The sequence below is a fragment of the Heterodontus francisci genome, chromosome 12 (genome assembly GCF_036365525.1).
Source record: "Heterodontus francisci isolate sHetFra1 chromosome 12, sHetFra1.hap1, whole genome shotgun sequence".
In the NCBI taxonomy this organism is placed as follows: domain Eukaryota; kingdom Metazoa; phylum Chordata; class Chondrichthyes; order Heterodontiformes; family Heterodontidae; genus Heterodontus; species Heterodontus francisci.
This window is the reverse complement of record NC_090382.1, coordinates 20,534,247-20,562,082: the sequence shown is the minus strand read 5'-3', so window position 1 is coordinate 20,562,082 and position 27,836 is coordinate 20,534,247. Positions and strand designations below refer to the sequence as shown.

Below are 27,836 nucleotides of genomic sequence, written 5' to 3'. Positions count from 1 at the left end.
TATTGGCTTTCATATGAATTAAGCATAAAACTATAACTAATTGTCATCACACATATGCTTGAAACGTTTACAGAACAAGACCGGAGAATTCACTGGGTCACAGGTTTCAAACATGAAGGGATCAGCTGGCCAAACCTTGTCGAATTCTGAATTCTGGTCAGGAGGAGTGTGCTGCAGACTGGGAAGAGAATACTGCAGATCAGGATCACTGTGCAGCAGACTGGGAGGAGTGTGTAGCAGACCGGGATCACTGTGCGGCAGACCAGGATCACTGTGCGGCAGACCTGGATCACTGTGCAGCAGACTGGGAGGAGTGTGTAGCAGACTGGGATCACTGTGCGGCAGACCAGGATCACTGAAGTGAGAGAGAAAAAAAAAATCGAACTGTAATATCATAGGAAGGCTGTGTGTTGATTGGCTGATGAGTATTGTAGCTTTGTTTTCTTTCTACAAAGTTAGGAAGTTGGTCTAAGGAACTGGGAAATTAATGATTTCAATTTATTTTGATAATAAGGGTTAGCTTTCCTATATTTAAGTGATGCCAACAGAAGGGAAGTGAGTATCTGGTGGTCTTTTATTTTTAAGTAGGAAGGTTTATTAGTATTAGTAGTAGCAAGGCTTATTATCGATTAGATAGAGGAATGGCAGGGCTGCTACAGCCTCTAGAGTGCACATCCTATGCTATGTGGGAAGTCCAGGACAATTCCCCTGTCGGATAACCATATGCGCAGGACCTGTCATCAGTTGAAGTAGCTTCAGCTCCTGGTTTCCTTGAGCAGCGGTTGGTGTCACAGCGGTGTATCTGTGAGGTTGAGAGCTTCGTGGATGGCACGTTTATAGATGTGGTCACCATGCAGCTTAAGAGAATGCAGGCAGTGAGGGAATGGATGGCCACCAGACAGTCAAGAAGAATCAGGCAAGTAGTGCAGGAGACCACTGACTGCATCTCACTGTCCAACCAGCATTCAGTACTGAATACTGATGAAAGTGATGGTTCATCTGAGGAGTGCAGCCAGAGCCAATTTCATGGCACCATGGTTGGCTCAGCTGCACACGGGGGCACAAAGAAGACTGGGAGAGCAATAGGGATAGGAGATTCAATAGTCAGGGAAATAGACAAGTGTTTCTGTGGCTGCAGACGTGAATCCAGGATGGTGTATTGCCTCCCTGGTGTCAAGGTCAAGGATGCCACTGAATGACTGTAAAGTACCCTGAGGGGGGAGGGTAAACAGCCAGCAATCGTGGTCCATATTGATACCAACAACAGGTAGGAAGAAAGATGTGGTCCTGCAGTCATAATTTAGAGAGCTAGGTCGGAAATTAACAAGCAGGGCCTCAAGTCTTTAAAGAAATAGTACATAGTTTACAACAATTCCTTCAAGGCACAAAAACTCCAAAAGTAAAGGCAGTCACCTCTGGATAACAAAGGAAGTTAAGGATTGTATAAGGTTAAAAGAAAAGGCCTATAAAGTTGCCAGAAATAGTAGTAAATCTGAGAATTGGGAGGATTTTAGAATACAGCAAAGGAGGACCAAGAAAATTATAAAGGGAGAAAAGAATACGAATGTAAGATAGCAAAAAATATAAAAATGGACTGTAAAAGCTTTTACAGGTATGTAAAAAGGAAATGTTTGGCTAAGACAGGCAGAGTCAGGAGAATTTATAATGGGGAATAGAGAAATGGCAGAGAAGCTAAATGATTACTTTGTGTCTGTCTTCACTGAGGAAGAATTAGAGATCCAAGAGATTAGGGGGAATAAGGAATTGAAGGAAATTAGTATTAGTAAGAAGGTTGTAATGGAGAAATTAATGGGGCTGAAGGTTGATAAGTCCCCAGGACCTGATATTCTACATCCCAGAGTGTTGAAAGAGGTATCTATGGAGTTAATTGATGCATTGGTGATCATCTTCCAAAATTCTATAGACTCTGGAGTGGTTCCTGCAGATTGGAAGGTCGCAAATGTCACCCCACTATTTAAGTAGGGAGGGAGAGAGAAAACATCAGTTGTTGGGAAAATGCTAGAATCTATTCTAAAGGATGTGATAAATGGACACTTGGATAATAATGATCTGATTGGGCATAGTCAACATGGATTTATGAATGGGAAATCATGTTTGACGAACCTGTTGGAGTTTTCTGAGGATGTTACTAACAGAATTGATAAAGGGGAGTCAGTGGATATGGTATACATGGATTTTCAGAAGGTCTTTGATAAAGACCCTCACAGAAGGCATGTTAGAAAAATTAAAGCACACGGGATAGGAGGTAATATGCTGGCATGGATTGAGGATTGGTTAATAGGCAGAAAACAGACAGTAGGAATAAACGGGTCATTCTCATGTTGGCAGGCTGTGACTAGTGGGGTACCACAGGGATCAGTGCTTGGGCCCCAGCTGTTCACAATATATCTCAATGATTTGGATGTAGGGACCAAATGTAGTATTTCCAAGTTCGCGGATGACACAAAACTAGGTGGGAATGTGTGTTGTGAGGAAGATGCAAAGTGGCTTCAAGGGGATTTGGACAGACTTCGTGAGTGGGCAAGAATGTGGCAGATGGAATATAATGTAAAAAATGTGAGATTATCCACTTTGGCGGAGGAATACATGTGCAGAGTATTTCTTAAATTGTAAGAGTAGTAGCAAATGGTCCCCCAAAGAAATTGGTCCCGACTCTGTTTAGATGCAACCCATCCGGCCTGTACCAGTCCCATCTCCCCCAGAACTGGTCTTAATGTCCAAGGAATCGAAAACACTCCCACCTGCACCATCTCTCCAGCCATGCATTCATCCTCCTATTTCTATACTCATTTGTGCGTAGAAAGTGTAGATGCACAAATGGACCTGGGTGTCCTTGTCAATAAGTCACTGAAAGCTAACATGCAGGTGCAGCAAACAATTAAGAAGGCAAATGGTATGTTAGCCTTTATTGCGAGAGGATTTGAGTACAGGAGTAGTGAAGTCTTGTTTCAATTGTAAAGAACCTCGGTTAGACTGCACCTGGAGTACTGTGTGCAGTTTTGGTTCCCTTACTTTAGGAAGGATATTATTGCCATAGAGGGAGTGTAATGAAGGTTCACTAGACTTGTTTGCGGGATGGTGTGACTGTCCTATGAAGAGAGATTGGGAAAACTGGGCCTGTATTCTCTAGAGTTTCGAAGAATGAGAGGTGATCTCATTGAAACCTACAAAATACTTAAAGGGATAGACAGAGTAGATGCAGCTAAGATATTTCCCCTGGTTGGGGAGTCTAGAACCAGGGGACACAATTTCAAAATAAGGGGGAAGTCACTTAGGACAAAGATGAGAAGAAATTCTTTTACTCAGAGGGTTGTAATCTTTGGAATGCTCTACTCCAGAGGGCTGTGGAAGCTCAGTCATTGAGTATGTTTAAAGCAGAGATTGACAGGTTTCTAAATACAAATGACATAAGGGGATATGGGGATAGTGTGGGGAAAAAGGCATTGAAGTGGATGATCAGCCATGATCATATTGAACAGCTGGGCAGGCTTGATGGGCTGAATGGCCTACTCCTGCTCCTGTGTTCCTAAAAGTCGTAATCTTTGGATTACTCCAGGACCACGCGCAAATGAGTCTCGAAATAGGAGGATGAATGCATGGCTGGAGAGATGGTGCAGGAGGGAGTGTTTTAGATTCCTTGGACATTAAGACCAGTTCTGGGGGAGATGGGACCGGTACAGGCTGGATGGGTTGCATCTAAACAGAGTCGGGACCAATTTCTTTGGGGGACAATTTGCTAGTGCTACTGGGGAAGGTTTAAACTAACTTGGCAGGTGTGTGGGAACCAGGAGGAAACATTAGAGAGGAAAGCCAAGGTGTGCAGAATACTGGGAGAGACAGATAGCACTGCAGTAGGAAATAGTAAGTGATTAGGTGGGTTCAGAGTAAGGGAGAAAGTAATAAAGTCTAAATTAGGGTTACTGTGTATGTCTATGAATGCACTGAATGTGGTTAATAAGACTGGTGAGTTACAGGCGCAGATTTTCATGTGGAAGTATGATGTTGTGGCCACAACTAAGTAACAGTGACCTGGCTCAAAGAAGGGCAGGACTGGGTATTAAATATTCCTGGATACAAAGTTGTTCAGGAAAGAGATGAAGGAAGGAAAGGGAGAGGGATGGCAGTATTGATTAAGGTGAACATTGCAGTGTTGGAGAGAGAGGATGTCCCAGAGGGGTCAAGGACAGAATCTATTTGGCTAGAGCTAAGGATGAAGAAAGGTACAATTACATTGCTTGGTGTAGTCTATAGGCCACCAACTAGCAGGAAAGATGTAGAGGAAGAAAATTGCAAGGTAATTACAGAGAGGTGCAAGAATTATAGAGGAGTTATAATGGGGGACTTTAACTTTCTAAATATTGACTGGGCTAGTAGTAGTGTAAAGGGCAGAGAGGGGCAAGAGCCCCAAGAGTGTGTTCAGGAAAATTTTCTACAGCAGTTTGTTTCCACTCCATTGAGAAAGTAAACACTGCTAGACCTGGTTCTTGGGAATGAGGTGGGCCAAGTGGATCAAGTATCAGTAGGGGGACATAGTGATCATTGTATCATAAGGTTTAGGTTGGCTATGGAAAAGGACAAGGAACAATCCAGAGTAAGAATAATTAACTGGGGGAAAGCCAACTTCAATGGAATAGATCTGACTCAGATAAATTAGAATCAAAGGTTGGCAGGCAGAATAGTAACTGAACAATGGGCTGCCTTTAAAAAAGAGATAATTTGGACACAGTCAAGGTATATTCCCATGAAGGGGAAAGATAGGGCAAACAAATCCAGAGCTCCCTGGATGACAAAAGAGATAGAGATTAAGGTGAAGAAGAAAAAGTGTGCATATGACAGATGTCAGGTGGATAATACATCTGAGAACCTGGCTGAATATAGAAGGACGAGAGGGGAAGCAAAGAGAGAATATGAAAAGACACTGGCAGCTAAGATAAAAGGGAATCCAAGAGTCTTCTACAGGCATATAAATAGTAAAAGGGTGGTAAAAGGAAGAGTGGGGCCGATTAGGGATCAAAAGGGGATTTACATATGGAAGCAGAGGGCATGGCTAAGGTATTAAATGAATACCTTCTGTCTTTACCAAGGAAGAAGATACTGTGCAGGTCATAGTGAAAGAGAAGGTAATTCAGACACTCAAAGGGTTTAAAAGTGATAAACAGGATGTAATGTAATGTATAGGTTGCCTATACTTAAAGTTGATTTAAAAAAACAGGATCGAATGAGATGCATCCAAGGATACTGAGGGAAGTGAGAGTGAAAATTGTGCAAGGCACTGGCCATAATTTTCCAATCTTCCTTAGACTCAGGGATGGTGTCAGAGGACTGGAGAATTGCAAATGTTACACCCTTGTTTAAGAAAGGGTGTAAAGATAAGCCCAGCAACTACAGACCAGTCAGTTTAACTTTGGTGGTGGGGAAGCTTCTAGAAACGATAATTCAGGACAAAATAATAGTCACGGGCAAATTTTGGTTAATTAAGGAAAACCAGCACAGAATTGTTAATGAAAATTGTGTTCAACTAACTTGCTGGAGTTTTTGATGAGTTAACAGAGAGGGTTGATGAGGGCAATGCTGTTGATGTGGTGTACATGGACTTCCAAAAGGCGTTTGATACAGTGCCACACAACAGACTTGTGCGCAAAGTTAGAGTTCATGGCATAAAAGGGATGGCAGCAACATGGATACGAAATTGGCTGAGTGACAGGAAACAGACAGTAGTGTTTAATGGATGTTTTACGGGCTGGAGGAAGGTTTGTAGTGGAGTTCCCCAGCAGTCTGTGTCAGGACCTTGCTGTTCCCAATATACAATAATGACCTAGAACTTGGTGTACAGGGCACTATTTCAAAATTTGCGAATGATTCAAAACTTTGAAGCATTGTGAACTGTGAGGAGGATAGTATAGAACTTCAAAAGGACATAGACAAGTTGGTGTAATGGGTGGACAAGTGGCAGATGAAGTTCAATGCAGAGAAATGTGAAGTGATTCAATTTGGTAGGAAGAACATGGAGAGACAATATAGAATAAAGGATACAATTCTAAAGGGAGTGCAGGAGCAGAGGGATATAAGTGTATATGTGCATATGAGAGAGCGGTTAATAAAGCATACAGCATCCTAGGCTTTATTAATAGGGGAATAGAATACAAAAGCAAGGAAATTATGTTAAACTTGTATGGAACACTAGTTCGGCCTCAACTGGAGTATTGTGTCCAGTTCTGGGCATCACATTTTAGGAAAGATGTAAAGGCATTAGAGAGGGTGCAGAAAATTTCATGAGAATGGTTCCTGGGATGAGGAACTTCAATTACATAGATTGGAGAAGTTAGGACTGTTTTCCTTGGAGAAGTGAAGGCTGAGAGGAGATTTATTAGAGGTATTCAAAATCATGAGGGTTCTGGACAGAGTAGATAGAGAGAAACTGTTCCCATTGGTGGAAGGATTGAAAACAAGAGGACACAGATTTAAAGTAATTGGCAAAAGAAGCAATGGTGATATGAGAAAAAACTTTTTTCGCACTGCAAGTGTTTAGCATCTGGAATGCACTGCCTAGTGGTGGAGGTAAGTTCAACTGAGGCATTCAAGAGGGAATTGGATTGTTATTTGAAAAGGAGAATGTGCAGGGTTATGGAGAGAAGGTGGGGAAGTGACACCAGGTAAATTGCTCCTTCAGAGAGCTAGTGCAGACACAACAGGCGAATGGGCTCCTTGTGTGCTGTAACAATTCTGTGATTCTGTAATTCTGTGATCTACTATAACAGCCTCTTTTTATATCTTTCTTTCACTCTCACTATGTGAAGATCCACATGTTTCCAAGTATGACCTCATCCAATTAGCTGCAATAACTGCAGTTTGAACAAGAATAACTCCCCAGAACTTGATTCACTGCAGTCATGTCTCCCACTACTATTCACTGTGATTAATGTAGGCATGCCTAACACAACAAGAACTTGCATTTATATGGTGCCTTTATCATAACAAAACATAGAAAAGGTCCCTCATGGGAGCGTTATCAAACAAAATTTGACACCAAGCCACATAAAGATGTTGTCGGAGAGACGATCCAAATCTTGGTTAAAGAGGTAGGTTTTAAGGAGGATCTTAAATCTGGCAAGGGGCCAGAATTAGAGGAGCATAGATAACGAGATGTGATGGAGAGATTTGAACACTATGTTGAGAATTCTGAAATCGAGGGATTGCCGGACTGGGAGCCAATGAAAGATAGCGAGCATGGGTAATGGGTGAACGGGACTTGGGGTGAGTTAGGATACAAGCGGCAAAGTTCGACAACTAAAGTAGTAAAATTATATAACTGAACTGAACAGTAAATTGTAACACCACAAATTGCAGCAAATTCATCAAAAACAGCTGGTTTTAGTGTGAGTGACAGAATCTTACATGGAACCTTAAAAGCAGCAAAGCACTAAGCTCCTGACATCATCAGAAGAGTAGACCTGGAAATGACATAATCAGAGAGATACCTAAGAATCCAGAATTGACACCCTCCTTGCTCCTAACCAGGAAGTAACACTGTCAGATCAGAGTCCTCAACCTGCAAGTGACACCACCAGAGCACCCAACCAGGAAGTGACAAACTCAGAGCCCCCAAACCGGATGAAGCCTCGAGACTAGAAATGATGTCACTGAGTCTCAGATATCAGGATTAATTTAACAGTTTTAGTGATTTGTCCCAACAACAAAATGCTGGAAACACGGGTTCAGTGAATGTGGTTTGAAATGTGTGTAAATGTGTCAGTGAGTCAGTGACCTGGTGAAATGACACAGTCCCGGCCTCATAATCCAACTGGACTCGGATCCTGCTCTTAGACTGGAACTGGTGGAGGAATGTGTGCTGGTTATAGTGAGAGGCTCTGAGAAAACTACCACCATAAAAGGATAAACACCACGAGTTGCTGTTGTTGCCAAAATACGAATTCAGTCCCTTCCTCTCCACACTCCCGCACACAATCCCAATTTTCCAGTAAACCCCATCAGTCTCCACATCCCAGGAGTGTGATCCTGAGGAGAAGCTCTGGGAGCAGAGGAGTTGAGGATGGTGTTTAAACCTGTCTGGGTGAGGTGGGTAGGGCTGTTCCTGTTCAGTCCATGTCACTGATCTCAGATCATCAGACAGAACCAAGTTCCAGTTTGCTGTATTTGGATCCAGGCTCAATGAGCTTTTCCCTAGAGAGGAGAGAAGAGATTGGTCAGACAGGGTTATTCCACTCAGATCAATGATTGACAGCTGCAAGGTCGGAGTGTCAGTATTTCCCAGACAGTGTCAGCCCCATAATACCTGTTAGACTGTATTCTTCCCATGTTAAATAAATGGCCTTCAATCAGAATCCCTGTTAAATAACAGTGTGTGGGTCCCAGTGCTGTACACTCAGTGCTAACACTGCAGTGAGACACACAGTAGCAGTCAGTTTAATCACACAAGCCCCTGACACTGTGCACGTGTTCTCCCAGACACAATGGTGCGGATTCACCGGAACACAACACATCCCACAGCCTCACAGTTACAGCAACACAATCTCAGCAATGGCTGTACCGGGAATACACGGCTCACAGGAGTGAGTCCTGGACTCTCTCCCTCCTGTTACTGTCCCATCCTGAATACAGCAGTGTGTCCTGGGCTCCCTCCCTCCTGTTACTGTCCCATCCTGAATACAGCAGTGTGTCCTGGACTCTCTCCCTCCTGTTACTGTCCCATCCTGAATACAGCAGTGTGTCCTGGATTCTCTCCCTCCTGTTACTGTCCCATCCTGAATACAGAGTGTGTCCTGGATTCTCTCCCTCCTGTTACTGTCCCATCCTGAATAGAGCAGTGTGTCCTGGGCTCCCTCCCTCCTGTTACTGTCCCATCCTGAATACAGCAGTGTGTCCTGGACTCTCTCCCTCCTGTTACTGTCCCATCCTGAATACAGAGTGTGTCCTGGACTCTCTCCCACCTGTTACTGTCCCATCCTGAATACAGCAGTGTGTCCTGGACTCTCTCCCTCCTGTTACTGTCCCATCCTGAATACAGAGTGTGTCCTGGACTCTCTCCCTCCTGTTACTGTCCCATCCTGAATACAGCAGTGTGTCCTGGGCTCCCTCCCTCCTGTTACTGTCCCATCCTGAATACAGGAGTGTGTCCTGGGCTCCCTCCCTCCTGTTACTGTCCCATCCTGAATACAGCAGTGTGTCCTGGACTCCCTCCCTCCTGTTACTGTCCCATCCTGAATACAGCAGTGTGTCCTGGGCTCCCTCCCTCCTGTTACTGTCCCATCCTGAATACAGAGTGTGTCCTGGACTCTCTCCCTCCTGTTACTGTCCCATCCTGAATACAGGAGTGTGTCCTGGGCTCCCTCCCTCCTGTTACTGTCCCATCCTGAATACAGGAGTGTGTCCTGGACTCTCTCTCTCTTGTTACTGTCCAATCCTGAATACAAGAGTGTATCCTGGAATCTCTCCCTCCTGTTATTGTCCCATCCTGAATACAGCAGTGTGTCCTGGGCTCCCTCCCTCCTGTTACTGTCCCATCCTGAATACAGAGTGTGTCCTGGACTCTCTCCCTCCTGTCCCATCCTGAATACAGCAGTGTGTCCTGGGCTCCCTCCCTCCTGTTACTGTCCCATCCTGAATACAGAGTGTGTCCTGGACTCTCTCCCTCCTGTTATGTCCCATCCTGAATACAGAGTGTGTCCTGGACTCTCTCCCTCCTGTCCCATCCTGGATACAGAGTGAGTCCTGGACTCTCTCCCTCCTGTTACTGTCCCATCCTGAATACAGAGTGAGTCCTGGACTCTCTCCCTCCTGTCCCATCCTGAATACAGAGTGATTCCTGGACTCTCTCCCTCCTGTTACTGTCCCATCCTGAATACAGAGTGTTTCCTGGACTCTCTCCCTCCTGTTACTGTCCCATCCTGAATACAGGAGTGTGTCCTGGACTCTCTCCCTCCTGTTACAGTCCCATCCTGAATACAGGAGTGTGTCCTGGACTCTCTCCCTCCTGTTGCAGTCCCATCCTGAATACAGGAGTGTGTCCTGGACTCTCTCCCTCCTGTTGCAGTCCCATCCTGAATACAGAGTGTGTCCTGGACTCTCTCCCTCCTGTTACTGTCCCATGCAGAATACAGGAGTGTGTCCTGGACTCTCTCCCTCCTGTTACAGTCCCATCCTGAATACAGGAGTGTGTCCTGGACTCTCTCCCTCCTGTTACAGTCCCATCCTGAATACAGGAGTGTGTCCTGGACTCTCTCCCTCCTGTTATTGTTCCATTCTGATTACAGCCTGATTGAAGCCTCCATTAGTTTACACAGAATCGTGACCATTCTATGGTGAATTGAGATGAATCCTAGTCCCTTCTGTACATTAAACTGTTGCTCCCTGTTCACTCTGAATTCATCAACACCCACTCAGGCTCTGGGTCTGAAACTCAAACCAATGGAGAGCTGGGAGGAGGGAACAGGTGCAGGATCTCCAATCTCAAATCCCTGACTGAAAAAATGTCACCGAAACAGAAAGGGTTAAATAGAAACAGAAAGGGTTAAGAGAAAAACAAAGGATTAATAGAAAAACTAGATGATTAATAGAAAAATAATAGGATGAAATATAAATAACCGTTAGTGTGATCCCCTTTTCAGATTATAAACACACCTTGGGATATTCCCGCTCTCCCGCTGATCCCATTTGACAGCTGGAGGACGTTCTCTGGTACAAGGGCTGCCCCAGAGGATCTGTGAGGGGAAGGAGTTATGTTTGATGAGCCCCTGTATTCGGTGGAAGCTGACACTGTAAACAAAGCACACGGTGATTGGGAATTGTAACACAGTGAGGTCCAGCCACCTTCATATTACTCAATGGTGGGTTATATATTCCATTCTTATATATTCCTGCGTTATAACAGTGACTAGATTTCAAAAATAGCACCTCATTGGCTGCACATATCTTTGGGATGTCCTGAGGTTGTGAAAGGCGCTATAAAAATGCCAGTCTTTATTTTACTTTACTCTTTAAACACACTGACAGCCCTGTGAGGGACAGTGTTCCTTTAAGAGACACTGTGATTGACAGTGTGTAACTCCGCCCCTCCCTGACCCATGGTGCGTGAAGCTCTGGCCCATTCCAGTGAGGAATGTTTAAAGCAGGTGTCACTGGGGACTGAGGATTAATCTCAGGCTCCTGATCCACAGACACAGGGAGCTGATATTAAAGTTCAGGGATATTCCCAGCTGTCTGAACACAACTAACCCGACCTGCTCTCAGTCCCTTATCATGGAGAATTAGAATTAGAATTAGAATATTACAGCGCAGTACAGGCCCTTCGGCCCTCGATGTTGCGCCGATCATCTGACCTACACTATTCCATTTACATCCATATGTCTATCCAATGACCACTTAAATGCCCTTAAAGTTGGCAAGTCTACTACTGTTGCAGGCAGGGCGTTCCACGCCCCTACTACTCTCTGCGTAAAGAAACTACCTCTGACATCTGTCCTATATCTTTCACCCCTCAACTTAAAGCTATGTCCCCTCGTGTTTGCCATCCTCATCCGAGGAAAAAGACTCTCACTATCCACCCTATCTAACCCTCTGATTATCTTGTATGTCTCTATTAAGTCACCTCTCCTCCTCCTTCTCTCTAACGAAAACAACCCCAAGTCCCTCAGCCTTTCCTCGTAAGACCTTCCTTCCATACCAGGCAACATCCTAGTAAATCTCCTCTGCACCCTTTCCAAAGCTTCCACATCCTTCCTATAATGCGGTGACCAGAACTGCACGCAATACTCCAGGTGCGGCCTCACCAGAGTTTTGTACAGCTGCATCATGACCCCGTGGCTCTGAAACTCGATCCCCCTACTAATAAAGGCTAACACACCATATGCCTTCTTAACAGCCCTATTAACCTGGGTAGCAACTTTCAGGGATTTATGTACCTGGATACCAAGATCTCTCTGCTCATCTACACTACCAAGAATCTTCCCATTAGCCCAGTACTCTGCATTGCTGTTACTCCTTCCAAAGTGAATCACCTCACACTTCTCCGCATTAAACTCCATTTGCCATCTCTCAGCCCAGCTCTGCAGCCTATCTATGTCCCTCTGTACCCTACAACACCCTTCGACACTATCCACAACTCCACCGACCTTCGTGTCATCCGCAAATTTACTAACCCACCCTTCTACACCCTCATCCAGGTCGTTTATAAAAATGACAAACAGCAGTGGCCCCAAAACAGAACCTTGCGGTACACCACTAGTAACTAAACTCCAGGATGAACATTTGCCATCAACCACCACCCTCTGTCTTCTTTCAGCTAGCCAATTTCTGATCCAAAGCTCTAAATCACCTTCAACCCCATACTTGCGTATTTTCTGCAATAGCCTACCGTGGGGAACCTTATCAAACGCCTTACTGAAATCCATATACACCACATCCACGGCTTTACCCTCATCCACCTGTTTGGTCACCTTCTCGAAAAACTCAATAAGGTTTGTGAGGCACGACCTACCTTTCACAAAACCGTGCTGACTATCGCAAATGAACTTATTCTTTTCAAGATGATTATAAATCCTGTCTCTTATAACCTTTTCCAACATTTTACCCACAACCGAAGTAAGGCTCACAGGTCTATAATTACCAGGGCTGTCTCTACTCCCCTTCTTGAACAAGGGGACAACATTTGCTATCCTCCAGTCCTCCGGCACTACTCCTGTCGACAATGACGACTTAAAGATCAACAACAACGGCTCTGCAATCTCCTCCCTGGCTTCCCAGAGAATCCTAGGATAAATCCCATCTGGCCCAGGGGACTTATCTATTTTCACTCTTTCCAAAATTGCTAACACCTCCTCCTTGTGAATCTCAATCCCATCTAGCCTAGTAGGCTGTATCTCAGTAATCTCCTCGGCAACATTTTCTTTCTCTACTGCATGTTCTTACTGATGATTCCCAATATGTCTGAGTGATACTTTTCACATCCATTCAGCCTCTTCTGGATAAGTTGGGATATATTGGACAGGTTCAGGGTGAGTGCTGGAACATCTGGGTCTGTCACTCTCTGAGTCTCAGTCACTCTGTAATGAAAGAGGAGAGAATGTTTTTATCAGTGGGGACATTTCAGATCAGAAACCCAAAGGGGAACGAGTAATCAGTGCAACAACCTGCACCCCTTCTAATGCTCGTACTGATACCCCGTAGCAACCCATCCTGAAAATGGCAGAATCCTGGAATTTACAGTCTCCCTGTATTCACACTGATCTTCACACGTGCAGTGGGATCCTGGTTTGCTGCCACTTCAACTAAGTTTGTGATTTTCAAAGCCGTCTGTGTTCAGTCCAGTTTCTCTGTACTGGAGCCTTATCTTTCCACTCTGTGCAGGAACTCACTCACTACAATCATGTGAAGTGAGGAGAGGAGAACAAACAGCCTCCCAGGGACCCGGGATCAGTGGGATTCCCTCACGGAGTGTCCAGTGACACTGACATTCCTGGGAAATCTCAGCACCCACTCATTTCTCTGCTAGTGGATGGAATGAGCCAATCACAACACATTTACTGACACTCCGACACTGGGAGCTGCCTCTTTCCTCATTTCTCCATGGGCTGGTCGATGGAACAAGCCAATCACTCAGCACTTACTGAGCCAATGGAATAAAGTTGTCACTGACACACATGGAGCCTTTAGGAAGCTAGTTTAGATAAAGCTCACTGCAGCTTTCTCTCCCTCTCACTTGCTGTCTAACAGCTTCCTGAGAAGCTCTACACACCGATGGAACAGCCCATGTCACTGCCATTTCCCACAGGCTGCCGGAGTCAATAACCCCTCAAACCACAGTTAAATATCACTCAATATTCCCACCATTTCAAAGCACCTTATAGGAACATAAGGAACATAGGAGCAGGAGCAGGAGTGGGCCATTCAGCCCATCAAGTCTGCTCTACCATTCAGTACGATCATGGCTGATCATCCACTTCAATGCCTTTTTCCCACACTATCCTCATATCCCCTAATGTCATTTGTATTTAGAAATCTGTCAATCTCTGCTTTAAACATACTCAATGACTGAGCTTTTATAACCCTCTGGGGTAGAGCATTCCAAAGATTCACAACCCTCTGAGAAAAGAAAATTTTCCTTATCTCTGTCCTAAGTGGCTTCCCCCTTATGTTGAAACTGTTTCCCCTGGTTCTAAACTCCCCAGCCAGGGGAAACATCTTACCTGCAACTACCCTGTCAATCTCTTTAAGTATTTTGTAAGTTTCAATGAGATGACCTCTCATTCTTTGAAAATCTAGAGAATGCAGGCCCAGTTTCCCATTCATAGGACAGTCTCGCCATCCTGGGGATACATCTGGTGAACCTTTGTTGCACTGCCTCTATGGCAACAATATCCTTCCTAAGGTAAGGGAACCAAAACTGCACACAGTACTCCAGGTGCGGTCTATCTAAGGTTCTATACAATTGAAGCAAGACTTCACTACTCCTGTACTCAATCCTCTTGCAATAAAGGCTAACATACCATTAACCTTCTTAATTGCTTGCTGCACCTGCATGTTAGCCTTCAGGGACCTATTGACAAGGACACCCAGATCACTTTGTACATCTACACTTTCTAATCTCTTACAATTTAAGAAATACTCTGCACATCTATTCCCCCACCAAAGTGTATAACCTCACATTTTTCCACATTATATTCCATCTGCCATGTTCTTGCCCACTCACTAAGTCTTAAAGCCGCTTTGCATCTTCCTCACAGCATGTATTCCCACCTAGTTTTGTGTCATCCTCAAACTTGGAAATACTACATTTGGTCCCCACATCCAAATCATTGATATATATTGTGAACAGCTGTGGCCCAAGCACTGATCCCTGCAGTACTCCACTACTCACAGCCTGCCAATGCAAGAATGACACGTTTATTCCTACTCTCTGCTTTCTGCCTGTTAACCAATCCTTAATCCATGCCAGCATATTACCTCCTATCCCATGTGCTTTAATTTTGCTAACCAACCTCTTGAGGGGGTCTTTGTCAAAAGCTTTTTGTAAATCCAAGTATACCATATCCACTGACTCCCCTTTATCAATTCTGTTCGTAACATCCTCAAAAAACTCCAACAGGTTCATCAAACATGATTTTCCATTCATAAATCCATGTTGACTATGCCCAATCAGATCATTATTATCCAAGTGTCCATTTATCACATCCTTTAGAATAGATTCTAGCATTTTCCCAACAACTGATGTAAGGCTAAAAGGTCTATAATTCTCTGTTTTCTCTCTCCCTCCCTACTTAAATAGTGGGGTGACATTTGCGACCTTCCAATCTGCAGGACCCGCTCCAGAATCTATAGAATTTTGGAAGATGATCACCAATGCATCGACTATCTCCATAGCTACCTCTTTCAACACTCTGGGATGTAGAATATCAGGTCCTGGGGATTTATAAACCTTCCACCCTGTTAATTTCTCCATTACAACCTTCTTACTAATACCAATTTCCTTCAATTTCTAATTTCCTTCTCCCTAATCCCTTGGCCCTCTAATTATGAGAGATTTCTTGTATCTTCCTCAGTGAAGACAGACACAAAGTCATCATTTAACTTATCTGCCATTTCTCTATTCCCTATTATAAATTCTCCTGACTCTGCCTGTAATGGCCCCACATTTGTCTTAGCCAAACGTTTCCCTTTTACGTACCTATAGAAGCTTTTACAGTCCATTTTTATATTTAATGCTAGCTTACATTCATATTCTATTCTCCCTTTCTTTATCAGTTTCTTGGTCTTCCTTTGCTGTATTATAAAATCCTCCCAATCCTCAGATTTATAGAGATGAGGAGAAATTTCTTTACTCAGAGGGTTGTGAATCTTTGGAATGCTCTACCCCAGAGGGCATTGAGTATGTTCAAAGCAGAGATTGACAGATTTCTAAATACAAATGACATATGGGAATATGAGGATAATTTCTTAAAAAGTCATTGAAGTGGATGATCAGCCATGATAACATTGAATGGCAGGGCAGGCTCTAGGCTGAATGGCATACTCCTGCTCCTATGTTCCTATGTACTACTATTTCTAGCAACTTTATAGGCCTTTTCTTTTAATCTTATACAATTCTTAACTTCCTTTGTTATCCAGGGTTGACTGCCTTTACTTTTGGGGTATTTGTGCCTTAAAGAAATGTATAGTTGCTGTGAACTATGTAATATTTTTTGAAAGACTATGCATTGCCTTTGAACTGTCATACCGTTTAATGTATTTTCCCAATCCACCTCAGCCAATTTGCCCTCATACCTTCATAATTTCCTTTCTTCAAATTTAACACCGTCTTCAGATTGAACTACCTCACTTACAAACATAATGTAAAATTCTATCATATTATGGTCACTCATCCCTAAAGATTCTTTTACAAGATTATTAATTAGACCTTTCTCATTACATAATATGAGATCTAAAATAGCCTGTTCTCTAGTCAGTTCCTCAACATACTGTTCTAGAAAACCATCCCTAACATACTCCAGAAACTCGTCTGCCAAAGGATTAGTGCTCATTGGATTCACCCAGTCTATATGCACCCAAGTCACCCACGATTACCGTATTACCCATGCTACATGCTTCTCTAATCTCCTGATTAATGCTATGCTCCACACTACCACTACTGTTTGGTGGCCTATAAACAACTCCTACCAATGTTTGCTGCCCCTTGCTGTTTCTTAGCTCCACCCAAATATTTTCCACAGTTTGTTCTTCCGAAATGAGATCCTCCCTTACTAATGTACTGATCCTATGCCTTGTTATCAGTGCAACACCACCTCCTTTTCCCATTTGCCTGCCCTTCCTAAATGTCGAATATCCGTCAATATTCAGTTCCCAGTCTTGGTCACCCTGTTGCCACGTTTCTGTTATGGCAATTAGATCATACCCATTTACCTCTATTTGGGCCTTTAAGTCATCTACCTTGTTGCGAATGCTGTGTGCATTCGGGTAGAGTGTCCTTAACCTTGTCTTCTTGACATTCTGCATTTTAAACCTAGTTGATGCTCGCCTTTTCTTTGCCTGCCTTCTAATGTCACTTGCTAGTTTTCTACCTCCTGTTACCAGCTTTACTTCCTTCCAATTTGTGCTAGCCTTCAGGTTCCCTTCTCCCTGACAAGCTGGTTTAGACCCTCCCCAACAGCACTAGCAAATCTCCCTGCGAGAATGTTACTTCTGGTCCTGTTAAGGTGTAGCTCGTCCACCTTGTACAGGTCCCATCTGCCCCAGAACCGATTCCAATGCCTCAGAAATCTGATACCCTCCCTCCTACATCAATTCTCCAGCCACATGTTCAATCAATCAATCCTCCTATTTCAATGCTCACTAGCATGTGGCACTGGGATTAATCCTAAGATTACTGCTTTAGAGGTCTTGCTTTTTAACTTCCTTCCAAACTCCCTAAAATTTGCTTTCAGGACCTCATCCCTCTTCCTACCTATGTCATTGGTAATAAGATGACCCATGACCTCTCGCTGTTCACCGTCCCCCAGAAGGATGTCCTGCATCCACTCTGTGACATCCTTGACCCTGGTACCAGGGAAGCAACATACCATCCTGGAGTCAGGTTTACCTGCCGCAGAAATGTCTGTCTGATCCCCTGTCTATCGAATCCCCTATCACTATTGTTCTTCCATTCTTCTTCCTCCCCTCCTGTGCAGCTGAGCGACCCGTGGTGCCACAGACTTTGCTCTGGCTGCACTCCCCCGAGGAACAATTGCTCTCACCAGTACCTGGGAAGGGTTTCAAGCCACAATTCTACTTTCACTCTTCTCCCAGATACAGGTGAAGGTTCCCTATCAGCAGCAGGTTCTGTATGACTGAGAGGAACTTACCTGGAAAGGAGCTGCTTCGAGTTCTGTGAATAAAGAGAGGAGATCAAATCAGTCAACGAACAAACCAAAACCCAATGGAAGCAAACAGTGAATTTGGGATTGAGAGTAAAGAGTTCAGTGTGTAACAGTAGGTGGCGTCAGTCACAGGAATGGGGAATAATCCCACATTTCACTGCACTCCATCCTGGGGAAGCACCAGCACTCCGAGGGCAGGACTGAGGAGGCAGCACCAACACTCCGAGGGCAGGACTGAGGGGGCAGCACCAACACTCCGAGGGCAGGGCTGAGGAGGCAGCACCAACACTCCGAGGGCAGGACTGAGGGGGCAGCACCAACACTCTGAGGGCAGGGCTGAGGGGGCAGCACCAACACTCTGAGGGCAGGACTGAGGGGGCAGCACCAACACACCGAGGGCAGGGCTGAGGGGGCAGCACCAACACTCAGAGGGCAGGACTGAGGGGGCAACACCAACACTCCGAGGGCAGGGCTGAAGAGGTAGCACCAACACTCCAAGGGCAGGGCCGAGGGGGCAGCACCAACACTCTGAGAGCAGGACTGAGGAGGCAGCTCCAATTCTCGGCCCCACCAATAATCTTCAAACAATTCAGCCTCACACCAGCCTCACTGAAACGTCCCATTCCCCAGCCATGGCCCTGTTTATATTGAAGATGTACCTGAATAAAGGAGAGAGGGTCCCTCTGTACCAGACTCTGGGTTTCTCCATCTATTAATGTCATCTGTTCCATCCTCTTGTTTAATGCTTCAGAACAGTTTGTAATCTGTGAGAGAGTTCGGAGACCCTCCTCATCGATCAGTTTCAGTGTGTATTCTTCATCTTCTTCCAGCTGTCTCCTCCATTCAGAGAAGCTCTTCGATAACTTTCCTTTCAGCTCATTGATTCGTGTCTGAAACCCAAACCAACTCTCATTACAAACGGCCCTTCCACACAGCTGTTACCCTGAGCACACGGCACTTTCCAGGGATGGGACAGTTTGTTTAGATCACTACTCCATCACCCATTAAAGATAGACAAGCAGTGGAGGGTGTCTACTGGGAGAGAAAACACACTTTAACCAGTGTTGTCTTGAGCCTTGAGTTTAAAAGAAAGAGCTCTGTATTTAGACTGTGTATGGCACTGCCACCTGGTCCATCCACACCTGGAGTGATGGCTCCAGTTTTGGTGCCCACAACTGGTGAAGGAGATGGAGATTCTGGAGAAGACAGTGGCCAGAATGACACGTAGTCTGATGGATTTTAGTTCACAGGATCGGCTCCAAGAGGTCGGGGGATTTAGAGAAAGGCAGGCCGAGGGGGATAGGATTGAGGTATTAAAATGATGGAGGGATTATTGGACTCACTCATTGGGTGAGGTACTTGACATGGCTCAGGATGGTAGGACTAGAGGGCCTGTGTATAAAATCCATAGACACACAGTTAGGTTAGACGTCAGAGTCCTCGATCTCTGGAACAGACTCCCTGAACATGTGGTGGGTTTGGAGTCACTACCACCCTTTAAAAGGGAGCCGGAGATGAATCTTCCACAGTTCTCTCAAATCAGGAACTGTTCCTTTCGGTAGGAAAATTGCACATGCCATTCTGTTATTTATGAAAGGTGAACCAGAAACCAGGAAATTATAGACCAGATGGCCTATCATCTTGGCAGGAAATTACAAGAATCTGTAATTATGAATAGAGTGATTTGAAAGTTTGTAGCTGCTCAGAGAGAGCCAGCATGTAAATGTAAAGGGTACATCATGCATGATGAACCTGATTGAAGTTTTTGGTCATTAAAGTAGAGGACAGGAGATGCCATTGTCATGCAGGCCCCCACCTGCCAAGAATGAGGCACATTAATTTCACCACATGGACATTAAATTTCAAATTATTGCTGGTAAGAAGAGAAGGCCTATTACAAGGAATTGCCAGATCCCTGGTCGGAAAGACATTTTTGCATATTAGCAGACAGTGTTGGAACAAAGGACCATTCCCTGACCCACCCAATACACAAAGCTAGAAGTGGTTATACTAGACACATGACTACCCTGCTGGCCAACTTCGGGAGTTTTAGATTGTAGAGACAGTGTTTGAACCGGCAGAAAGCTCTTGGCTGATGGATTGAAAAGAGCCGCTCCTGTCTGCTTCCATCTCTTTCTCATGAACTCCAAGACCCACTGAAGACACATGAACACCAAGAGAGAGAAGTCTCCTACTGTGAACAAGGTTTAAGAAGAATACTGGGCCCCAATGAAAAGAAAGACCATACGTTCTATCAAGGACTCTACAGCAAGCCCGAAGCACAGTTACAAAATAACCTTCCTCAGAGATTGCCTCAAACTTTTCCACTTTATTTTTTTCTTCTGCTGTTTTCTGTCCCTGTTCTGCATGTGGTGTCACGTATGCATGCTAGCTTGGGCGCATCATGTATCTGTAGGCTTTAACCGAATTAGAGTTTAAGTTTAATAAATTTCACTTTTCTTCTTTAAACCTAAAAAAGCCTGTGTGCTCATTTCTTTGCCTTATAATTGGAAAGCGGTGAACAAGGATTTACCAAGGGGGAGCTCAAAACATAGTGTGCTTAAAATTAAACCCTGTTACAGTAAGGCCTGGTGAAGGCTGAGGGGCACCCCTAGACACCTGTCTCACCTGGTCGTAATACCATTTATATGGACTTTGTTACGGCCAAGTGAGGAGGGGTCACAGTTGCCCTTCTTGCCCTTCCTCTTATTTGACCACAACAAGGTTTATTCCTTTTTTGCAGTAGTTGTGCTTACCACCTTTCTGAGTTTAGTTTTAGTTTAGAGATACAGCACTGAAACAGGCCCTTCGGCCCACCGAGTCTGTGCCGACCATCAACCACCCATTTATACTAATCCTACACTAATCCCATATTCCTACCACATCCCCACCTGTCCCGATATTTCCCTACCACCTACCTATACTAGGGGCAATTTATAATGGCCAATTTACCTACCAACCTGCAAGTCTTTTGGCTTGTGGGAGGAAACCGGAGCACCCGGAGGAAACCCACGCAGACACAGGGAGAACTTGCAAACTCCACACAGGCAGTACCCAGAATTGAACCCGGGTCGCTGGAGCTGTGAGGCTGCGGTGCTTTTAACCTTTACTGCAATCTTGAAAGAACCAATCGAACAGGTTTTCTTGAATTTAAACAAGAGGTAAGTTAATTATACTTAACACTCAAAAGTTATTTAAAGATAATAAAAAAAATACGCTACACATTCACGTACATATTCACACGAGAATCACATGCAAACAAATGGTTTACAAAGTGGAAATTAGGGTTTTTGGTTTGATTAAAGTCCAGTATAAATAAATGTTAAGTACACAGTCTGAGGTTGGATGATTCACTGGTCTTCTGGCTGGATTTGTATTCTTGATGTCTTAGCTGGTCAAAGTGTCTGGCCGGCTATACTCAGGTTTTTCTTCAAGGCTGAATGGTAGTTGGCTCTCTTCTCTGGTCTCTAGCTATAGTAGTCTGCAGGCTTGGGGGGCCCACAGTCACAGATGGTTTTCAAACTTGATGTTTTTTGGAGGGGGGAGAGAGAGAGAGAAAGGGAAGCACACAGCCTCCTCTGCTGCTGCACACTTAGTTACTGTTTGTCTTCTGTGAGTGTAACAAAACTCCCAGTTTTTTCAGAGATGGACAGACGGTCACATGGTTCTCTCAATCCCCTATGTTTTTAATGAGGTCCAAAGTCTAAAACCCAAAAGCTGTCTCAGGTGGTGTTGTCAATGTTTATCTACTGGAGGGAGGTTTCCACTTATGAATGCCTCAGGATGACTTTGAATGTCCTGTTAACAAGGATAATCAGGCTAATCTACTCATCATTGTTCTGGCTGGGCTTCCTGTTAGACTTTTGCCTCCAGTTCAATCTCCTGGTATTTCAGATGCAAATTGCAGTGGCTATCCTGGCTGCTAGTTTAAAAAAAAATTATCTGTAGGAATTTTTCCCATTAAACGTCTCATGTAAGTTTCCAACCGATTAAATTAATATTTCTCATTTGGCATATGGGGTTTTCTTGACAACTTCCAGAAGGCATTTGATAAAATCCCTCATCCGAAGACAAGTGAAAGTTGAGGTTTGTGGAATTGACTTGGTTAGGATTGTGGCTGAGTGGCAGAGACGGAGAGTTGGGTTAATGGCTGTATGCCAATGGGCATGATGTGTCACGTGAGGCTGAATTTTTAATGACCCATGGAGGCGGGTCTGGAGGTGGGGGCGGAGCCCAAAGATGGGAGGGAAATCCTGTTGGGCAGGCTTCATGACATGTTCCCGCCTCCACAGGATGACGCAGGAGTTGGGGTGATGACGGGAATGGTTACCCGTCCAGCCACGGCCCTATCCGTGAGGGTTTAATTTAGGGCACTTTCTCAATGTTGTCTGGATTTTACAGCTGGTGCACAGAGTATCTGTCACATTAGGAGGCTATCTGTGAAACGATGGTGGCCTCTCAGCAACAGGCCGGGTAGGCAATGGAGCAGGAGACTCTATTCCACATGGAAGGCTCTACCCCAAAAGTCAGCAGCAACTGCAGCAGTGTCCATTACTATGGGGGCTTCTCCCTCATGTCCAATGACTCAAATCCTTTCTTATTTACCCCTTTTGTGGCCAGCAGCTGGAAGTGGAGGCACCCCCGCACCTCCCTACATACTTCAGCAGCTCCCACCTCTGATTGTGGGGCTGGTGATCTTTCAGTGCTGGATAGCTTCCTATCATAGAATCCTCCAGTCATAGAATCACAGAATCATAGAATTGTTACCGTGCAGAAGGAGGCCATTCAGCCCATCATGTCCACACCAGCTCTCCAAAAGAGCAACTCACTCAGTTCCATTCCCCTGCCTTCTCCCCATAACCCTGCACATTCTTCCTTTTCATATAACAGTCTAATTCCCTTTTGAATGCTTCAGTTGAACCTGCCTCCACCACACTCTCAGGCAGTGCATTCCAGATCTTAACCACTCTGCGTGAATTTTTTTTTCCTCATGTCACTTTTGCTTCACTTACCAAATACTTTAAATCTGTGCCCTCTCGTTCTCAATCCTTTCACGAGTGGGAACAGTTTCTCTCCATCTACTCTGTCCAGACCCCTCATGATTTTGAATACCTCTATCAAATCACCTCTCAGCCTTCTCTTCTCCAAGGAAAACAGTCCTAACTTCTCCAATCTATCTTCATAACTGAAATTCCTCATCCCTGGAATCATTCTCATGAATCTTTTCTGTATTCTCTCCAATGCCCGCACGTCTTTCCTAAAGTGTGGCACTCAGAACTGGATGCAATACTCCAGCTGAGGCTGAGGCTAGTGTCTTATACAAGTTCAACATAACCTCCTCGCTCTTGTACTCTATGCCCCTATTAATAAAGCCAAGGATACTGTATGCTTTATTAACCGTTCTCTCAACCTGTCCTGCCACCTTCAATGACTTATGCACATGCTCCTGCACCCCCTTTAGAATTGTACCCTTTATTTTATATCTCTCCATGTTCTTGCTACCAAAATGAATCAGTTCACATTTCTCTCCATTGAATTTCATCTGCCACCTGTCTGCCCATTCCACCAATTTGTCTATGTCCTTTTGAAGTTCTACACTAACCTCTTCACAGTTCACAATGCTTCCAAGTTTCATATCAACTGCAAACTTTGAAATTGTGTCCTGTACACCAAGGTCTAGGTCATTAATAGATATCAGGAAAAGCAAGGGTCCCAAAACTGATCCTTGGGGAACTCCACTACAAACCTTTCTCCAGCCTGAAAATATCCATTAACCACTACTCTTTGTTTCCTGTCACTCAGCCAATTCCATATCCATGTTGCTACCATCCCTTTTATTCCATGAGCTATACGTTTGCTCACAAGTCTGTTGTGTAGCACTGTATCAAATGCCTTTTGAAAGTCCATGTACACCACATCAACAGCATTGCACTGGCATTTGTGGCTTCTTGACCCGCATTTCATCACAACAGCGGGATCCAGACCTGGGAATGAAAATCCTGCTCATGGTGTCCCACAGGCATCGTTTTTGGATCTTCATCTATTCACTGTATTTATTAGCAACTTAGATGATGGGATAAAGAGCCACATATCCAAGTTTGCTGATGACACAACGATAGGCGCAATTGTAATCAGTTTAGATGGAACCTAAAATTCAAAAGAGTAATTGATAAAATAAGTGAATGGACAAAACTGTGGCAAATGGAATTCAATATAGGCAAGTGTGAGATCATCCACCTTGAACCTAAAAAGGATAGATCAGTGTAATTTCTATCTGGTGAAAAGCTAGAAACAGTGGTGGTGCAAAGAGACTTAGGGATCCAGGTACATAGATCATTAAAATGTCATGTACAGGTACAAAAAAGAGTCAAAGATCTAATGGAATGCTGTCCTTTATATCTAAAGGATTAACATATAAGGGGACAGAAGTCATCATACAATTTTACAAAGACCTGGTTAGAGCACACCTGGAGAATTGTGAGCATTGGCCTTGGAGAGAGTGCAGCATAGAATTACCAGAATGAAACCTGAATTCTCACAGGTTAAATTATGATGAGCGTTTACACAAATTAGGATTTTATTTCCTATAATTTAGGAGATTAAGGGCTGAATTGTACTGGCCCCCAGACGTCGGGGGTTGTGGTGGGGGGCCGAGAAAATACCTCTGGGAGAGGCCCACCATGGGCCTTGATGCTACGAAGGACCCACCTCATATTACCGGTGGCAGTGAGGCCTTGTGGCAGTTTCCCTGCCGCACGGCGATGGAGACTTAATTTAAATATGTTAATTAAATTTAAATAAATGACTAATGACTTACCTTGTAGCGACAGCCATCCCAGGCTGATATTCCAGCCGGTTGCTGGAAGTCCCACGCATTCGGATCTCTGTTTCAAGATCCAAGGCGTAATGCTGGTGGGGAGGGGGGGAGGAGTGAAATTTTCAGGGTGGGGGGGGAGTGGGGAAAACTCTTACTATTGGCTGAGGGGATGGTGGGAAGGTGTTGAAGGGCAAAGGTGATGAAGTTTGAGGGGGAAAGATCGGGTTGGGAAGAAAAGTTTTATTTGGGGGGAGAGGGCCATAAATATATTGTGTGGTCATGGGGGTGGGGGTGGGGTGGGGAGAGGGGCTCCGATATTTTATTACATTTTTTCATCTCATGTGCCATCCATTCCTCTTTAAAAATGGTAATGACCTATAAGGGCTTGAAGCCCTTTAAAAATGGCGCCCTTGCCTGCGCGGTGGAGCTGGACGCCGTTGCCAGCGGCTGGCCCCACTATGTCATCGGGGGTGGGTATTCCGTCCCCTCCATGTAAATGAGCCACTGTGCGAAATATCACGGCAGCTCCACAGCGCCCAAGTGGCACGTGTGCGCCGCCATTTTTGAAGCTCGCTGCTGAGCTGGTAAAATTCAGACCTATGGCTGATTTGATCAAGGCTTTCAAGATATTAAGGGGAACTGATAGGGTAGATAGAGTGAAACCAGTTCCACTGGTTAGGGAATCTGGGACTAGGGGACACAGCCAGGCATTTCAGGAGGGAGTGAAGTTGGGAAACACGTCTACTCACAAAGGGCTGAATTTTGTCCCCTGATATGGGAGTGGTGGTGGGCAAAAAAACAAATGGCGTGCCGTGCACCACCATGCTGTCACGATCTACCACATCTTTTCAATTTTTAAAGCCCTCCCTTCCCCTCAATGCCCCGTAAAATAAACTGTCACCCCTCCTCCTTCCCCCCCTCAATAACAATTACATGTAATAGCTGCCTTCTCCCCACCTCCCCCCAACCCCACCAAAACACTTACCTGGAAGAATTGACCTTTCCCCAAGAGCCCCACCTCCCCCCCGAAACTGATCGAAGTGCAGATTTCACCCCTTCTTCCCCTTCCCCTTCCCCTACACATGCGGATTGGACCCTGTTTCCCCACTCCCCCCCGACTGCACTCAAAATCCTAAGTTATCCCCTTCCCAACCTCAGTGGCACCAGCTTTCCCCGGACGGGAATGTGAAGGAGCGTGAATGTCGGCCACCGCTTGGAAGATCCCGGGCAGCAGGTAAGATTACTGACAATTTTATTTCAATGTATTCATTTTTAAAATTTAAATATGTAAAGCCGGGTCCCATCACCCAGCGGCAGGGGTGGGGTGGCTGCCACAGAGCCTCGTCACCACCGGGAAGATTGGGCCCAGTGGTCCCGGAGTCGGGCTCCTTGGCGGGCTACTGCCGGTATGATCTTCCGGCCCTTCTGTCAAGGATCCCAACGTTAGGACCTCAACAAAATTCAGCCCAAAGGGGGGTAGAAGTTTGAAACTATCTTCTGCGAACAGTAGATGGTGCTAGCTGAATTGTTAATTTTAAATCTGAGTTTGATAGAGTTCTGTTAATCAGCGTTATTAAGAGATATGGAGCAAAGGCAACAACATGGAGTTAAGTCACAGATCAGCGATGATCTCGATGAATGGCAGAACTGACTTGAGGGGCTAAATTGCCCACTCCTGTTCCGATGTTTCCATGTAATTTCCCCTAGTTTTACCTGAATTGGCTTCAGGTTTCAGAGTAAATTCAGTTGCAGTTCCACTTTTATCTACCTTTATATCAGCTTCTAATCCCGCCAGATCTTGCTGTTTGATGGAACAATTCTGAAACAGCTCCCGAAGCCTTTTATTCTCTCTCTCCAATTCTTCCTGTAAAGACAATTACGTGTTTAAAAGGGATTCAAACAGAGATGCAAAAGGGAAATGTTTCTGTTCCAGCTCTAAGCATACATTAGGATAGGAGTAAGGATAGAAAGCAGATTGAGTGAATCTCAGTGTCTGGGTCCTGAGCAGAAATATTCCCTTCTGTGTCTCTCAGTAAAGAGGTGTTCCCTGTCCTGTATAAACTAAGTAACCACACACACCCCGGCTTCTTTTCACAGTGACACACCGTGTGCTGCATTTTCACACAGACTCAGCTCCTCCATTTCCAGGAATCAGCCGAGGGGAAAGGGAGACAGACTCAGACATACCAGCATTTCTCAAACAACAATTTCCTCTTGTTGTGAGGAACAGTTTTTCACCCAGTCCCTGAGACTCTCCCCGTGGGTGTCCCTCACTCCCCCACTGGTGATGTTCCTCTCCCTGCTGCTCAGAGGGCAGAATCCCCCAGTGTTACACAGGGTACAACATGCTCTGCTCTACAGCTCTATGCCATGGTGTGCCAGTTCTCGCAGGTGCCCACATAGTGAATTACTGAGCCCTACGGTGCCCTCTCCAGGAGGTGCTGAGTGTGGGTGAGGGGAAGTCACCCTGGGCCACTCTGACATCCCTCCCAGTGCCCACCCTGTGCTCTCAGACACACTGTAAGAGAAAGGGGAGGAAGCAAATCTGACTGACAAAAACAAACAGCTGTAAAGCCAGACCCAGGGCAGCAAGATGACACTGGGCTAAATCAGCACTGTCTGTAATCAGTTCCAATTAATGTTGGTCATTAACAGGAAAATTCTCCCTCACTGTATTTAATATCAGGAACTGTGTCACTCACCTTGATTACAGCTTGTGCCTGATCCAGGCTCAGCAGAGTGTGGGATCTATGTTTCCCTGTTATACAACAACCACACACACACAATGCATCATCTTTACAATAGAACTGTAGGACCACCTTATGGTCAGGACACTGCAACCCTCTAAGGTCAGCCACAGGCTCGATTAGGGTGTGTAGACTCAAGGTCTTATGGATCAGATGTGGTTTTAAATGAAGAGCGCAAAATGAAGCTTCACATTTCAGACATGTCTTTGCAGCTGGTGATGGATGCTCGACACAGTAATCACATGTGATATGGGCAAAATCAGCAGGAGGCTGTGAGTGGTTGTATTTTTCCATTAGATTACACAGCGTGAATCTTCTTTCCAGACTGGGCCTGGGGTTAAATTTCCGGCGACACTGAGGACACTCGAACCCTCCTGGGCCTGTTGT

At 44.9% G+C, this 27,836-nt stretch overlaps 1 protein-coding gene across 3 annotated transcripts; it reads right to left on the bottom strand.

The window, feature by feature from the left end:
* Nucleotides 1-27,836, bottom strand: LOC137375770 (E3 ubiquitin/ISG15 ligase TRIM25-like). 3 transcript variants are annotated; one of them, XM_068043174.1, is made up of 8 exons: nucleotides 27,405-27,836; nucleotides 26,471-26,566; nucleotides 18,545-18,775; nucleotides 17,871-17,893; nucleotides 12,946-13,079; nucleotides 10,660-10,794; nucleotides 8,085-8,202; nucleotides 1-355 (listed from the first exon to the last, which is right to left on the bottom strand). In XM_068043174.1, the coding sequence occupies exons 1-8, from the start codon at nucleotides 27,741-27,743 to the stop codon at nucleotides 37-39; spliced, it is 1,395 nt and encodes a 464-aa protein (XP_067899275.1). In that variant the 5' UTR covers nucleotides 27,744-27,836; the 3' UTR covers nucleotides 1-36. The 3 variants fall into 3 exon arrangements, with proteins under 3 accessions (XP_067899275.1, XP_067899277.1, XP_067899274.1); XM_068043176.1 differs by lacking the exon at nucleotides 8,085-8,202 and having other exon boundaries at nucleotides 7-355; XM_068043173.1 differs by lacking the exon at nucleotides 1-355 and having other exon boundaries at nucleotides 7,376-8,202.